This window comes from Mercenaria mercenaria, chromosome 13, assembly GCF_021730395.1.
Source record: "Mercenaria mercenaria strain notata chromosome 13, MADL_Memer_1, whole genome shotgun sequence".
Classification (NCBI taxonomy): Eukaryota; Metazoa; Mollusca; class Bivalvia; order Venerida; family Veneridae; genus Mercenaria; species Mercenaria mercenaria.
The window spans coordinates 32,205,781-32,220,868 of NC_069373.1; the positions used below are offsets into that span (position 1 = coordinate 32,205,781).

At 36.8% G+C, this 15,088-nt stretch overlaps 1 protein-coding gene across 9 annotated transcripts in view; it reads right to left on the reverse strand.

Annotated features, from left to right (window-relative positions):
- LOC123528984 (protein bicaudal D homolog 2-like) overlaps window positions 1–15,088 on the reverse strand; it is a 35,131-nt gene that overhangs the window by 14,657 nt on the left and 5,386 nt on the right. For 4 of the 9 annotated variants that reach the window (XM_045309115.2, XM_045309116.2, XM_045309112.2 and 1 more), the window contains exon 2: window positions 4,756–6,900. In XM_045309115.2, the coding sequence (XP_045165050.2) occupies window positions 4,756–6,900 (2,145 nt within the window). Of the gene's footprint in view, window positions 1–4,062; window positions 4,108–4,605; window positions 6,901–15,088 lie in introns of all 9 variants that reach the window. The other 5 variants (XR_006682062.2, XR_006682063.2, XM_045309110.2 and 2 more) reach the window with 3 other exon arrangements.

Below are 15,088 nucleotides of genomic sequence, written 5' to 3' on the forward strand. Positions count from 1 at the left end.
TTAAAAGAAAATGAATGGTTTGTTTGGGTGGGGTGAGGATACAACAGTTTACATGTTGATTATAAATATTGATAGAAAACGAAAAATGAAAAAAAAAAAAAAAAAAAAAAAATTGGGGTGGGGGGGGGGGGGGGGGGGGGGGGGGGGGAGGGGGATGACCAAGGTAAGGTGGTGACCAGGTGTAGGTACACAACATCACATGTTTATAATAAATGCTCATGGAAAAGAATGAAAGAAGTTTAATGAAATTCTTCCAATTGGTTGGTTTGTTATGTACAGATCCGTGGATTTTTAAACAATTAAAGGGCAATAACTATATGGAAAATTGACCAATTGAAAAAAAAAACTGAAGGGCATCGTCACAGTATCTTGGTTCATGTCTATTTCAAGTTTGATGAATTCTAACCTGTTAGTTACTGAGAAATGGCTGCAGACGGACATGTTTCATTAAATCAAGCAATACTCTGAGGGAAATTGACCAATCAAAAAAAAAACTTGATGGGCATCATCGCAGTATGTTGGTTCATGTTTATTTCAAGTTTCATGAAATTCTACCAAGTAGTTACTAAGAAATGGCTGCGGACGGACGGACGGACAACACCATTTCAATACCCCACTCCCGATTTTATCGGCGGGGGATAAAAAGTCTCCCTTAACTAAAAAAAAAAATTTAAAAAAAAAAAAAAGAAATCCGACCTACCTACCCTAATTTTTTTGAGCACATTACTGGAAACAAAGAATGTTTTTAGGCCTTACCCTCTCACAATCCGAGAGCATTTTCACTGATTAATCATTTCCTATACAAAGGTCATGATTGTCTGTGGACTATCCTTTTATAAAATTACTGAAATCAATAATTGTACACTCAACTGATGAAATACCCATTCACAACACAAATCTATTGAACTATATATAATGATCAGTAATGATTGTACTGTCAAATCAGATACATATTATCTTGTATGGCAAATTTGCTGCAACGCCTTGCAGTTAAGAGCTTGTAACGCCCTTGTTTAATATGTGACTGCCACATTTATGGCTCTAATTGTAAAAGTTCATGTGCAGTATCAAAAGAAGCCCTTTTCTAACCATTATTATGCATAACTTTTATCTGGACAGCTGTTTCATCTGTTTTTAACACAAAATTTAAAGCCTTATAAAACTTTAATAGTGCACTAAAAGAGGAGGAATATTGTCTAGAATTATTTTCATATAAAAAATGTCAACATAACCACCAAAGCATGTAACATAGATGCTTAACAGATACATTAGAAACTTGGTTGGAGTTTTAAGAAGAAACTAGATGGCCGCGGGCAACATGTCAAGCCCGCAAGCTGTCAAAGGACTACCCGGTAATATTTATGATACTATTTGGCAGTGACAGAACTGATTGCAGCAAACATTTCTGCCAAGTTATTTAAGAACATCTCCATCCATGTCTAAGTTACAGCCCAGACAAGAGAAACTGTATCAACTTTTAACTTTGACCCCAAAGTGTGACCTTGACCTTTTAACTACATACGCCTGACAGACCGTCTCATTAAGGCAAACAATCGTGCCAAGATATTTAAGAAACTTTTAAATCCATGGCTGAGTTACAGCCCGGACAGGAAAACAAGTTTTGACCTTTGACCTCTAAGTATGACCTTGACCTCTAAGCTACCAATCTGGTTGTTACACATGACACATCATCTTATCAAGGCAAACATTTGTTCCAAAGTATTTAAGAATTTCTCCATGCATGGGTGAGTTACAGCCCAGACAAGCAAAACAGCACAGAGTTTTGACCTTTGACCTCAAAAGTATGACCTTGACCATTAAGCTACCAATCTGGTTTTTGCAAGCGACACACTGTGTCATTAAGGCAAGCATATGTGCCAAGTTATTTAAGAAGTTACAGCCTGAACAAACTCGGACGAATGCACACAGACACATACACCAAACCACCATTAACAACTATGTCGAACTCACCCCCAGCGGGCTCAACAAAAAAAGAGCATTACCCACTTATGATTATTGACAACTTAAGGACTATTACTATTAGAGACCTGTGTAAGGACAAGAATTTAGAAAGATATTTCTGCCAAAATCTTAAACATCTTCAGAGAATTAAACCTAAAGGAAACCAGTATACCCCCCGCTTACAACTTTGTTGTCGGGGGGTACAAAGAGGAACATAAACCAAACACCAAGAGTAATTAACTCATTTTCTACTTTACTAAAACCGACTAGTTCAGCCATTCATCAGGGATAAATTTCTTTAAGATAAGTTGATAATTTGTAAGTTTTTAACATACCTTTATAAAATATATAAAACATATTTATGATGGTACACAGAGATTTGACTTTGTTGTGGTAAATTGTAGAGCAGAGTTTATTTTAAAACATTTAAATCACTTCACACTGCATTCATCTCAAAAACTGAACTAAACATTATCGTGAAGTTTCAATGTGTATTTCAGCTTGACTTGACATGAATAAAGATTTGCATCTCTTAAATACACCTAGGCTGCAATTTAAGTTGATGATACAGTGACCAAAGGTGTGAATAATGACCAAAGCAGAACTTTAACATTGTGAAACTGACTTAATTTAAACCCACTTAAACACACACTCAAGTACCTGCCACAAAATTTACACTATCTAATGATGACTAAAAAATTCTTTTTTTGAGACAACATGTATACTTCATTATTAAATAAGTACTGTATGTTGTATGGCCAAACTATTCAAACTTCCATGGAAAAAGACTTAATATCAAGCAGTTTTATACAAATCTTAAATTTCTTTATAAATTTTGTTGTATTATCTAAAAAAAATTTGAAAACAGGCCAAAACTTCCTTTCCCCTTAAGCTGATAGTACATCATGAATGTACGGTGGTATTTGTACAATCCTTTAATTCATTTCCAAAAATGTTAATACAGTGTAGTATTTATTAATTAACACTCCTTTTACTTCAATGTCAATCATTCAGTTATCAGATACTAGTCATAGATATAATGGTATTTATAAATACTTTACCAAAACAAACAAGTTCATAATTTATAAATTTAGCTTTGTTTCTTTGGAATTTTAGCACTGACTGCCTCCTGTATGAATCAATAATTAATGCCACCGTTGTTCTTGATGCCATATATATATATTTTTTTTTTTCAAACAGTATTTCAGTTATGTAACTGCGGACAGTTAACCTAGTGTTCCTGAATTCTGTACCAGTACAAACCTGTTCTCTGCAAATAATTGCCAACTTATCCACACAAATCAGAGGTGGAGGACAAAATTTAATGATTTCTGACCTATACTATGTCATTCATCAAATAGTCACAGAGAACATGTGCGCTACCAGGGGATCAAATTCATGGGCCGTACAATCCATAGATCTGTGCTCTTCCTGTTGAGCTAAGTGAGTGTGCCATATATAGCACAGTCCGTGTAAATAAGTGTTCCCAAGGTTAGTCCATTAATAATGAGGTGTTAGTTGTGTTAAGTTAAAAGTATCAAATGAACAGTGTCATGCAGAAAGTTTTCCAATTCAGCACAAAGAGAGAAATGAATGCATTGTTAAAGTACCAAATATCAGAAATGACCACTGGCTGTTGACAAGGCCACTATTTTATACCTTCATGTGTATTTAGTATGTATGTAATCTGTGTAACAGTAGTACCACCCTTAGAGATTCATTTAACATTTTTATTTTTTGTTTTTTTCTGTGTAATCTGATGATATACTTGAATTCCTCTTTCAGTTTGAACTGCACAAGAACAGAACTCATCACAACATCACTTATAAATAAATCAATGCTTAAACAGTACCTGTAAAAAAAAAAAAAGGATTAAATTTTTTTTATTTATTTTTTTTTTACCAAAAGCACTCAAACAAAATCTGCAAGTTTTCAAATTTTACCCCCCCCCCCACCCCAAAAAAAGCATTTTAGTTTTATCTATACCAATATAAAACATTTCATTGAGGGTCAGCAAGATGATATCTAAGGGTGGGTGTTTTAATGGCTATATGCAAGCTCCTTGATACACGTGTAACAAGCCTTTACATGAATACATACCTGTTTTTACTGTGAATTAAGTCTATCAAGCATGCCCCCAAATACCTGGTAAAATGTTTATACTGTAAAATTGCTTTCCCATCTCTATATGCAAACAACTCTGACACCAAAATTTTTACAAAATTACATATATCATAGATCTATTAGTTATGAGTGTAGTCTTAACCAGTATCGTTAAAAGGTTTATAGGTGATCTGTCCAAAAAGACTTGAATCGTTATGCTAATGTAAATACACTGAACAATTTAACTTAATATAAAGAAACCCTTCCCAGACACTTAAAATTTTACTCTTATTTTACTTTTTAATTTCACTTAAAACGTACCACTATAATTTGAGGAACTAAGTTTTTCTATTCTACTCAAGATATTTCTGGGTTATTTAACTGATTGTGAACCAACTGCCAAAGCAAGCAAGGAGGAGTGTGCCGTTTACCAATGAGAAGATGTGAATATATCCGAAAGAGAAAACAAACCTCAGCGCTCTACAGATATGTACATAGTATAGGATTATGTGTTGAGGGAAAGCGGACTTCAGGACTTACCCCAAAATAAACTGGTACTTGCAGGAATGGAGTAATCAAGTTCTAATAGTCGCGTCTTGGATTTGAATGGCTATGATGGTTTTGATAGTTATGGTGTCTGCCTCCCCCATAGCGCCCACTATATGACTGTTCATCATTGTAGTGACTTACTTTGGAAGCGCCAGACTTGTTTCTACCGCCGCCCCCTTGCGGTCGACGCATGTTCCGTCGCTCTCTGTCAAACTCCAAGTCCTCTAGTCTCTGTGTTAACACCAGTTTCTGTTGGATAGCCATTCGTAGAAGAGAATTAAGGGTCTTCTTTTCCTCTTCTGCAGCTGCAAGCTGGCGTTGGTATTCATCAAGCTGGGTGACATATTCATCGCAGCGCTGCGCAAACATGGCTCTCAGAGAAGCAAAAGTGGCTGCATCCTCTTTAAGAGCCTTCAGTTCATTTCTCAATTTCAGCATTGTCTCTGTTACAATTACTTTTTCATTTTCATATTTCTGTTTCAAGTTAGCCAAAGCAAATTCAGCTGTTGATTTATTGGCTTTGAGAACACTTCTTAATGTTGCAATCTGTTCCCTCTTTGTTGACAACATTGCTTTCAACTTAACAATTTGTTCTTGTAATTCTTGAGCATCTGACTGTTCATTGTCGTCTGTTCTATTTCTTGAAACTTCCATTAAATGCTCAACAGATTTTTTCAAATGTTTTGTCTGGTCAAGAATGGTTTCAGTTAATTTTTGACAGGAATTTGCATCAGCCTTCACAGAGTTCTCATAACTTTCAACCGGGCTCTTTTTCGGCTTTGATTTTCTCTTTTTACCACTTTCCTTTTCAGCAGTTCCCTCCTCTTTCTCTCCTTGTTCTTCACTTCCTTCTCTGGAGTCTTGTTTTGACAGTTTGTCAATGGCTTTGGCATGCTGAAGCATCACACGACTTGGTGTCTCTCCACTAACTTCACAAACAAGATGATACAACTGTGCCAATTCCTCAGTAACTTTCAACATTTCTTCCTGTGTCATATTTAAGGAACCTTGAGATTCTCCAGCAATCTTTGTAAATGTTTTCAAGTCTTTATTCATGTCTTTTATAACATCTTCATATTGCTTGACCTTAGCCTGAAGTTGATTAAGAATTTCTGTTACGGCAGGATCACCTTCTTTAAGACCTCCTTGCTTGTTTTTGTCCATTAAGTTACTGATTTCAGACTGAAGTTCATTGATCTGCTGTAAAGCTGAGGAATATTTCTTTTCATTCATAAGCAAATTTTTCTTCATTTCGAGTAAAGCTTTCTTTCCTTGATCTGATTCATTTGCAATTTGTTGGTCTAAATAATCTGTAACATCACTATCTGGGGATGAATCAAGGCTCCCACTGGCTAAAGCAGCACTTATTTGTGCTTTTAACTGATTTGCTCTGTCTTTTTGTTCAATAAGGTCAGACTGTGTATCTTCAATTAATTTCTTTGCTTCGTCTAATGCTCTCTGCAGTTCTATTTTCTCCTCTTCACTCTGCTCCAGCATTTGTTCTAATTTCTTAACTTCATTTTGTTGAATTTCACTAAGAATATCATTGACTTTGCCTGGCCCTTTCCTTGGTTGACCTTCTTCTTTATGTTCATAATCTGCCTCTACTCTCTTGAGTGCTGGATGTTGATCTTCTTCATCTCCTTCACCTTCATGATTATTCAGTTTCAAACCATCACTGAGGCCACCAAGTTGTGCTAAATTGCTCAAATTGAACATTGACTCCTGCGTTAATCTAGCATCAAGTTCTTTCTTCAAAGCATGTTTCTGCTCCCTTTCAACTTGCAATGCATTCAGTGCCTCTTCAAGATTTTTATCTACTATTTTTTTCAATGACACACTTTCATCTAACTGCATGTTCAGGTCATCCAACTCTTCTTCTAATCGCTTTTTTTCATGTTTTAATCCTTCATACTCTACCTGACTTTGTTTTAACACAGACACTTGCTTTTGCAGAGATATGTTTTCCTCTTCCAATTCTGAATAGTCGACAATATTTCTGTTTTCTCTGATCTTGTACTCTTTCAACTCGCTCTTCAACTGTCTTCTCTGATCCTCCAGCTGATCACATTTTGTTTGTAGATCAGACACCAGGTTTGCCATAACAGTATGTTCAGAGGAGAGCCTTTCATGGTTCTGTTTGCAGGTTTTGAGTTCTACTTCAAGGCTCTGTATGTTTTCCTGATACCCCTGCTCCCTTGACACTGACTCGCGAATGATACTGTCCTCCAGATTGATGCCGCTCTCATTTTGCTTCTTAAAAATCCCTTGATGTTTACTGAGCGTCTGTAAAATATGGAGACATGTTTAAACAAGTGAATGAAGTATTGCCATGCAATACAAAGTCCCCTACTGGAAGGCACCTAATTTTTTCTACTGCAGTATAACATAATGAACTGATATCTGTCAATGATGTATAAACAATATTGTACTACATATACAATATGTTATAACATTATAACAACACACTTGGATTAAAATGTGCATATATAAAAACCCACAGTTGTTTTCATATTGAATTTTTTTTGGCTGATTATAAAAATGTTATCATGTAAGTTATTTATAGTAACAACAAAGGGAAATTAATCCTTAAAAAAAAAAAAAAAAAAAAAAAAAAAAAAATAATAATAATAATATAAGTCCACAAGAAACTCTTTACCAGGTAGAGATAGGTCAAAATACACCTAAAAATTGGATGTAACATGCATGCTGTACCACAGAAAAGTGGTCTCGATTTTTCTCTACTGCCCGTAATAAAAAAGTTACAATAAAATCTATTTATAGTAACAACAAAGGGACGTAATTCTAAAAACAAGGGTGCCTCATGGTGGTGAACATTTGGTCCAAGTTACATCAAAATCCCTCCATGCATGAAGAAGAAATGTTCCGTACAAAGTCATTCTTGAATTTGACCTCTGACCTCTAAATATGACCTTGACCTTAGACCTAGGGACATGGTTCTTGCGCATGACATGTTGTCTCATCCAGGGGAATATTTGTGCCAACTGATATCTAAATCCTGCTTTGCATGACAAAGTTATAGACCGGACAGGAAAAAAATGCTCTTGACCTTTGATCTCAAAGTGTGACCTTGACCTTTAAGCTAGGGTACTGGGTGTTGCGCATGACACGTCGTCTCATCATGGGAAACATTTGTGCCAAGTAATATTAAAATCCCTTCATGGATGGCAGAGTTATGGACGGGACAGGAAAAAAACTCTGTTGACCTTTGACCCCCAATTGTGACCTTGACCTTTGAGCTAGGGGTCCAGGATTTGTGCATGACACGTCGTCTCATCATGGGGAACACTTGTGCTAAGTAATATTAAAATCCCTTAATGAATGTCAGAGTTATGGACCGGACACGAAACAGACCCTGTTCATGCTATGTTAACATTTGACAGCTAAGTGTGACCTTGACCTTTGAGCTAGGGGTCTGAAAGTTGTGCATGACACATCGTCTTATTATGAGGTACATTTGTGCCAAGTAATATTAAAATCCCTTCATAGATGGGAGAGTTATGGACCGGACAGGAAAAAAGCCTTGTTGACCTTTGACCTCCAATTGTGACCTTGACCTTTAAGCTAGGGGTCCAGGTTTTGCGCATGACACGTCGTCTCCTCATGGGGAACATTTCTGCCAAGTAATATTAAAATCTCTTCATGGATGGGAGAGTTATGGACCGGACAGGAAAAAAGCCCTGTTGACCTTTGACCTCCAATTGTGACCTTGACCTTTGAGCTAGGGGTCCGGGATTTGCGCACGACACATCATCTCATCATGGGGAACATTTGTGCCAAGTAATACTAAAATCCCTTCAAGGATGGGAGAGTTGTGGACCGGACAGGAAAAAAGCCCTGTTGACCTTTGACCTCCTATTGTGACCTTGACCTTTGAGCTAGGGGTCTGGGTTTTGCGCATGACACGTCGTCTCATCATGGGGAACATTTGTGCCAAGTAATATTAAAATCCCTTCATGGATGACAGAGTTATGGACCGGACACGAAATTGCGGACGGACGGAATGACGGAATGACAGAATGACGGAATGACGGAATGACGGAAAAGAGCATTCCTATAGTCCCCAAAACTGGTTTTCAACCAGTAGGGGACTAATTAGCAATACATACCAAATCAATGAAAGAAATAAACTAAACAAGGGGCTTAAAGGAGCTCAAGTGGCAGATCTTAAACTTGCTTCTGACAAAGTTTGATGAACATCCATTGAGCAGTTTCATTAACAAGAGCTGTTGGAGGACAGCAACGCTCGACTATTTAACAGCCTTGTCGCTTGAATGAATAAGAAAGTCGAAAAAGGGGCATAATTTAGTAAAAAAGTAAAATAGGGTTATGGAACCTGCATAGTGCTTATCAGCTCATGACAGTGGACAAGTGTATGAAGTTTCAATCCATTCCCATTAGTGGGTACTGATACCAGCTTACATATAAGAATTTAACCCAAAAACTCCTAAGTTGAAAAAGGGGCATAATTTTGTAAAATGCAAAGTTGAGTTATTGACCCTTTGCACTGTATGTCATATCATGACAGTGAACTAGTGTGTGAAGTTTCAATCCTTTCCCATTAGTGGATACTGAGATACCAGCTTACATACAAAAACTTAACCAAAAATTTCTATGTTGAAAAAGGGGCATAATTTTGTGAAAAGGCAAAATAGAGTTATGGAACCTGTGCAATGTAAGTCAGATTATCACAGTAAATAAGTGTGTGAAGTTTCAATCCATTCCCACAAGTGGTTACTGAGATACCAGCTTACATACAAAACCTTAACCAAAAATTTCTAAGTCAAAAAAGGGGCATAATTTTGTAAAAAAGCAAAACAGAGTTATGGAACCTGTGCAATGTAAGTCAGTTTATCACAGTGAATAAGTGTGTGAAGTTTTAATCCATTCCCACAAGTGGTTGCTGAGATACCAGCTTACACATGGTTCATACAGGACTTGGCAAAAAAAAATCAAGGACTTTTCAAGGACTTTTTAAGGACTTTTTATGGATTTTCAAGGACTATTTTAATCGCTTTAAATCTTAAATTACAAAACCATTTAGGCTCTTCATAAGGCATTATGACAGAAGAAAAGTTACAGAACAGTTTTATTTTTCCATAAGCTACAATAGCATATCTTAACCTTTATGAGATCTTCAGTGGGATTACCTTTTATGAGCTATATTGCCTGTATACATATACTTAGTACATGTTTCTTATAAGTCTTTCAAGCTCTCAAGACTAGTTTTCAATTTGTCCTCAAGGGACTTCACTTCTTGTTTTCGCGTGTGATTTCAACGCACTTTCTCCCACAGTTCCGACATCAATGAGTTTATCACATACACTTATGCTTGTCTGACTTAAACTCCTTTAACCACGATGAATAATCATCCTGTGTAAGCCATTTATTGGCGAAACTACATTTATTTTTTGGGCCACTCATTGTTGTTGTTGATAAGTCACGCTACAATGACCTTGCGCATAATATTGTAACGTTGTGCAAATCGCTATTCCGTATCTAACTTCCGTACCGAAACGGTGTTCAACTAGCGTTCCCTCCGTGGGTGTGCATGTATTTTTATTTTACACCGTTTTTTCGCTCGTTTTGACTTATTTATTATTTATTTTTTGTATTTTTCCCCTACAATACGATTGCACCCCCGTTTTTAGCAAAATTTAAGGACTTTTTTACCTTTTTTTCAAAATTCAAGTACTTTTTCAGGGGATTTTTGGAAGAAAAAAATCAAGGACTTTTCAAGGACTTAGGATCAAATTCAAGGACTTTCAAGGACCTGTGCGAACCATGTTACATACAAAAACTTAACCAAATCGGGACGCGGACGTGGATGCGGACGCGGACGCCGACGCATGGGCGAGTCCAATAGCTCTACTATTCTATGAATAGTCGAGCTAAAAATTCTAATTTTTATTGTGACTGCCCTAAAATGTGTAATCACTTAACAAACTTAAGTAAGGTGTTACAGAACAAGTTTGGTCCATAAAGTGGTTAATAACGTGAAGTTGTTAAATGGTTTTTACTACTTTTAGCTCCAGTGGCATACTCTGAATAAACTACAGAAAGATGCATCCAAGAATGCTACAGATCAAGTTATGTGAAGATATTTCAAGTAGATCATGATAAATGTAAGTTGTTTTTTCTATCTTCTGCTCTAGATGCCCCTAAAAGGGTTTAAGTGGAAGCATTTTAAAGGCACTAGTCTCCAAATCATATGACAACAAAAAAGAAAGAACAAGAGCTGTCTCCATAGGATGACACATGCCCCCCACGATGGCACTTTGAATGAATAGTTATGGCCCATGTTAGAGTTTAGGACCTTTGACCGACGGACCCGGGTCTTGCGCGCGACATGTCGTCTTACTGTGCCACACATTCATGCGTAGTTATTTTAAAATCCATGCATGAATGACAAAGATATGGACCGGACACGCCCATCAATGCACTATCATGAAATATGACCTTTAACGTCTAAGTGTGACCTTGATCTTTGAGCTACAGACCTGGGTCTTGCGCGCCACACGTCTTACTGTGGTACACATTCATGCCCAATAATTTTAAAATCCATGCATGAATGACAAAGATATGGACCGGACACGCCCAACAATCATGAAAAATGACCTTTAACGTCTAAGTGTGACCTTGACCTTTGAGCTACGGACCAGGGTCTTGCACGCGACACGTCTTACTGTGGTACACATTCATGCCAAGTTATTTGAAAATCCATCCATGGATGACAAAGATATGGACCGGACACGCCCAAATATCATGAAAAATGACCTTTAACGTCTAAGTGTGACCTTGACCTTTGAGCTACGGACCTGGGTCTTGCACGCGACACATCGTCTTACTGTGGTACACATTCATGCCAAGTTATTTGAAAATCCATCCATCGATGACAAAGATATGGACCGGACACGAAAATTGCGGACAGACTGACAGACGGTTCAAAAACTATATGCCTCCCTTTGGGGGCATAAAAAGTTATAAGGAAATCTATGCTATATATATATTTCTTGAGAAAGGCTTTCAAAGCCTTAAAATTTAATTACTGACAGATTATATTAATTAGCTGCTTAAATCACTAATTTTAACATTCAAAATTGAAAATGGTTTGTAACACTTTACTCCAGGTAAACTACTGTAATTACAAATACCTATATTTTATGACTGTTATATAATACGTATTCCTTAGTGGTGTAATGGTGAAGACCGCTGGCAAGTTTTTATTGCCACGGGGGTCCGAGTTCGATTCCTGACTCAGGCATCTTTTCTCTCCCTTGATTTATAAAGTAGTTTACAAACAGTTATATTCTGAAGTTCATTATATGATCAAACTTCAAATTTAAAGATATTTTTTTCACTCAAAACCTAGAGGTCATTGCCTTTAACATAACCCAGAGGTCCTTACAGCAGTGCTATGGAAAAAGTTTGGTGAAGATCAAAACAGAGGTTCAAGAAAAATTGTTTCTAATATAATCCCCCCACAATTTTAGCTCTGGTGGCACCAATAACGGATCAAAAGAACCGCTATTAGGGATGCTTTATAGTTATCATGTATACAGACCCAGTTTAGTGGTGGTCTAAACTGTTTAAAGGTTTTTCTATTTCTAGCACTTGCAGTTGCTGTAAGGGGCATGCAAAACAAATCATACAAATTTGAAAGGTCCATGCAATGATGCTGTCAACCAAGTTTGTTGACAATTCATCAAGCAGCTATTGATAAAAAGTTGTTTCAATGTTTCTTCTTTTATTGCTAGTGATCGCTAAAAGGGGCCAAATCTATTCAAGGATGCTACAGACCTTTGTTTAGTGAGGATACATCAGACATTTCATGAGAAGATTTTTTCTAAAATTAAAATGTTTTTCTATTTTCAGCTCTGACTGCCCCTTACATGGACCAAACCATCTGAAAGGAGTCAATAGTAAGATGCTTCTTACAAAGTTTGGGGAAGATCTAACTTACATTTCAGGCCCATAGCCACAATCCACAATTAAGACCAAGCATGATTTATCAATTCTAATAAAAACATGTCTACAGCATGTGTAAAAATACATGTCAGACCTACTAGCAGATGTACCTGAAGGTGAACAATGGTGAAGGGGAAAACGAAAGCGTCGTATTTAAAGTGCTTTCAAAAAGCACACACTCGCCACTCTCAGATACCATCTGATTATCAAGAGTAGATTCAGTCAGCACACTTTTAATTCACTATAAACATATATATGATGCGCTAAGTTAAATAAAGAATGAGTCGTTAGGTCAGGTAGCTGCTGCTGCTTCCAGTTATTTGCAGGCTATGGAGAATTCGAGTTAATAGTAGTGGCATGTTTAAAACAAGCGGGCCAAGATGGCCGTTGGTCGCTCACCTGAAAAACACACCATAACAGTGTAAACATGTTTGACCTAGCGATTTCTTATAAACAAATATTCTGACCAATTTTCATTAAGATTGGACCAACAATCCTGTGGGTAAACAAGTATTTTCTTTTATCTGACCTAGAGACCTTGTTTTTGACCCCACATGACCAAGATTAGTGCTTGTCAAAGATTCCATAAAAAAAAAAGAGGACCATGATGGTCCTGAATCGCTCACCTCTTCCCACATGACCCAGTTTTGAGTATGACGTCGTTTTTTCTATTATTTGACATAGTGACCTAGTTTTTGAGCTCATGTGACCCAGTTTTGAACTTGACCTAGATATTATCAAGATAAAAATTCTGACCAATTTTCATGAAGATCCATTGAAAAATATGGTCTCTAGAGAGGTCACAAGGTTTTTCTATTATTTGACCTATTGACCTAGTTTTCGAAGGTACGTGACCCTGTTTTGAACTTTACATAGATATCATCAAGGTGAACATTCTCACTAATTTTCATGAAGATCTCATGAAAAATATGGCCTCTAGAGAGGTCACAAGGTTTTTCTATTTTTATACCTACTGACCTAGTTTTTGACGGCACGTGACCAAGTTTCGAACTTGACCTAGATATTATCAAGGTGAACATTCTGACCAATTTTCATGAAGATCTTGTGAAATATATGGCCTCTAGAGAGGTCACAAGGTTTTTCTATTTTTAGACCTACTGACCTAGTTTTTGATGGAACGTGACCCAGTTTCGAACTTGACCTAGATATCATCAAGGTGAACATTCTGACCAATTTTCATGAAGATCTTGTGAAATATATGGCCTCTAGAGAGGTCACAAGGTTTTTCTATTTTTAGACCTACTGACCTAGTTTTTGACGGCACGTGACCCAGTTTCGAACTTGACCTAGATATCATCAAGATGAACATTCTGACCAACTTTCATAAAGATCCCATGAAAAATGTGACCTCTAGAGTGGTCACAAGCAAAAGTTTACGGACGGACGCACGGACGGACGACGGACACCGCACGATCACAAAAGCTCACCTTGTCACTTTGTGACAGGTGAGCTAAAAACATTCTGACAGTTTCAGGAAGAATGAAAAAAGTGACCTCTAGAGTGCATACAAGCTTTTCCTTTGTTTGACCTAGTGAACTAGTTTTTGGCCCCACGCGACCCACATTCGAAATCATCCAGGACTTTAAACATCAATATAAACATTTTGACCAAATTTCATGAAGATATGGTTATAAATGTGACCTCTTAAGTGTTATCAAGCTATGACCTAGTTTTTGACCCAACATGACCCAGATTCAAATCTGAACTAGAAGTCATTAAGACAAACATTGTGATCAAATTTCATAAAGATCCAGTGTAAAATGCAGTCCCTATTGCATACACAAGGTAACCCATATTCTTACTTGATCCAGATTTCATCAAGACAATCATTCGGACTAATTTTCATGAATATCCAGTGTAAAATGCAGTCCCTATCGCATACAAAAGGTTTTTCTTTGATTTGACCTAGTGACCAATTTTTTGACCTAAGATGACCCATATTCAAATTTAGCCTAGATTTCATCAAGGCAATCATTCTGACCAAAATTCATGAAGATCAATTGAAAAATACAACCTCTATCGCATACACAAGGTTTTTCTTTGATTTGACCTAGTGACCTAGTTTCTTACCCCAGATGAACAATATTCGAACTCGACCTAGATTTCATCAAGGCAATCATTCTGACAAAATTTCATGAAGATCAATTGAAAAATACAGCCTCTATCGCATACACAAGCTAAATGTTGACAGACAGATGACGGACGCCGACATCGAGCAATCACAATAACTCAGCTAAAAGACATAGCATTTACAAGACCACTTTCAGTTAATATACAAGTGAAATTTTTTGACCTATTACTTGTGCACAAAGAAGCCAATATTAAACCTACATTATGAAAGTCTTCGGTTTTAAATCGTTTACAATATAACAATGATTGATTATTCTAGGAGGAATCATTAATTTTATTTTCCCAATTATTAGACCATGTGATACAGCATCTTACACTTCTTTTTCCAAAACAA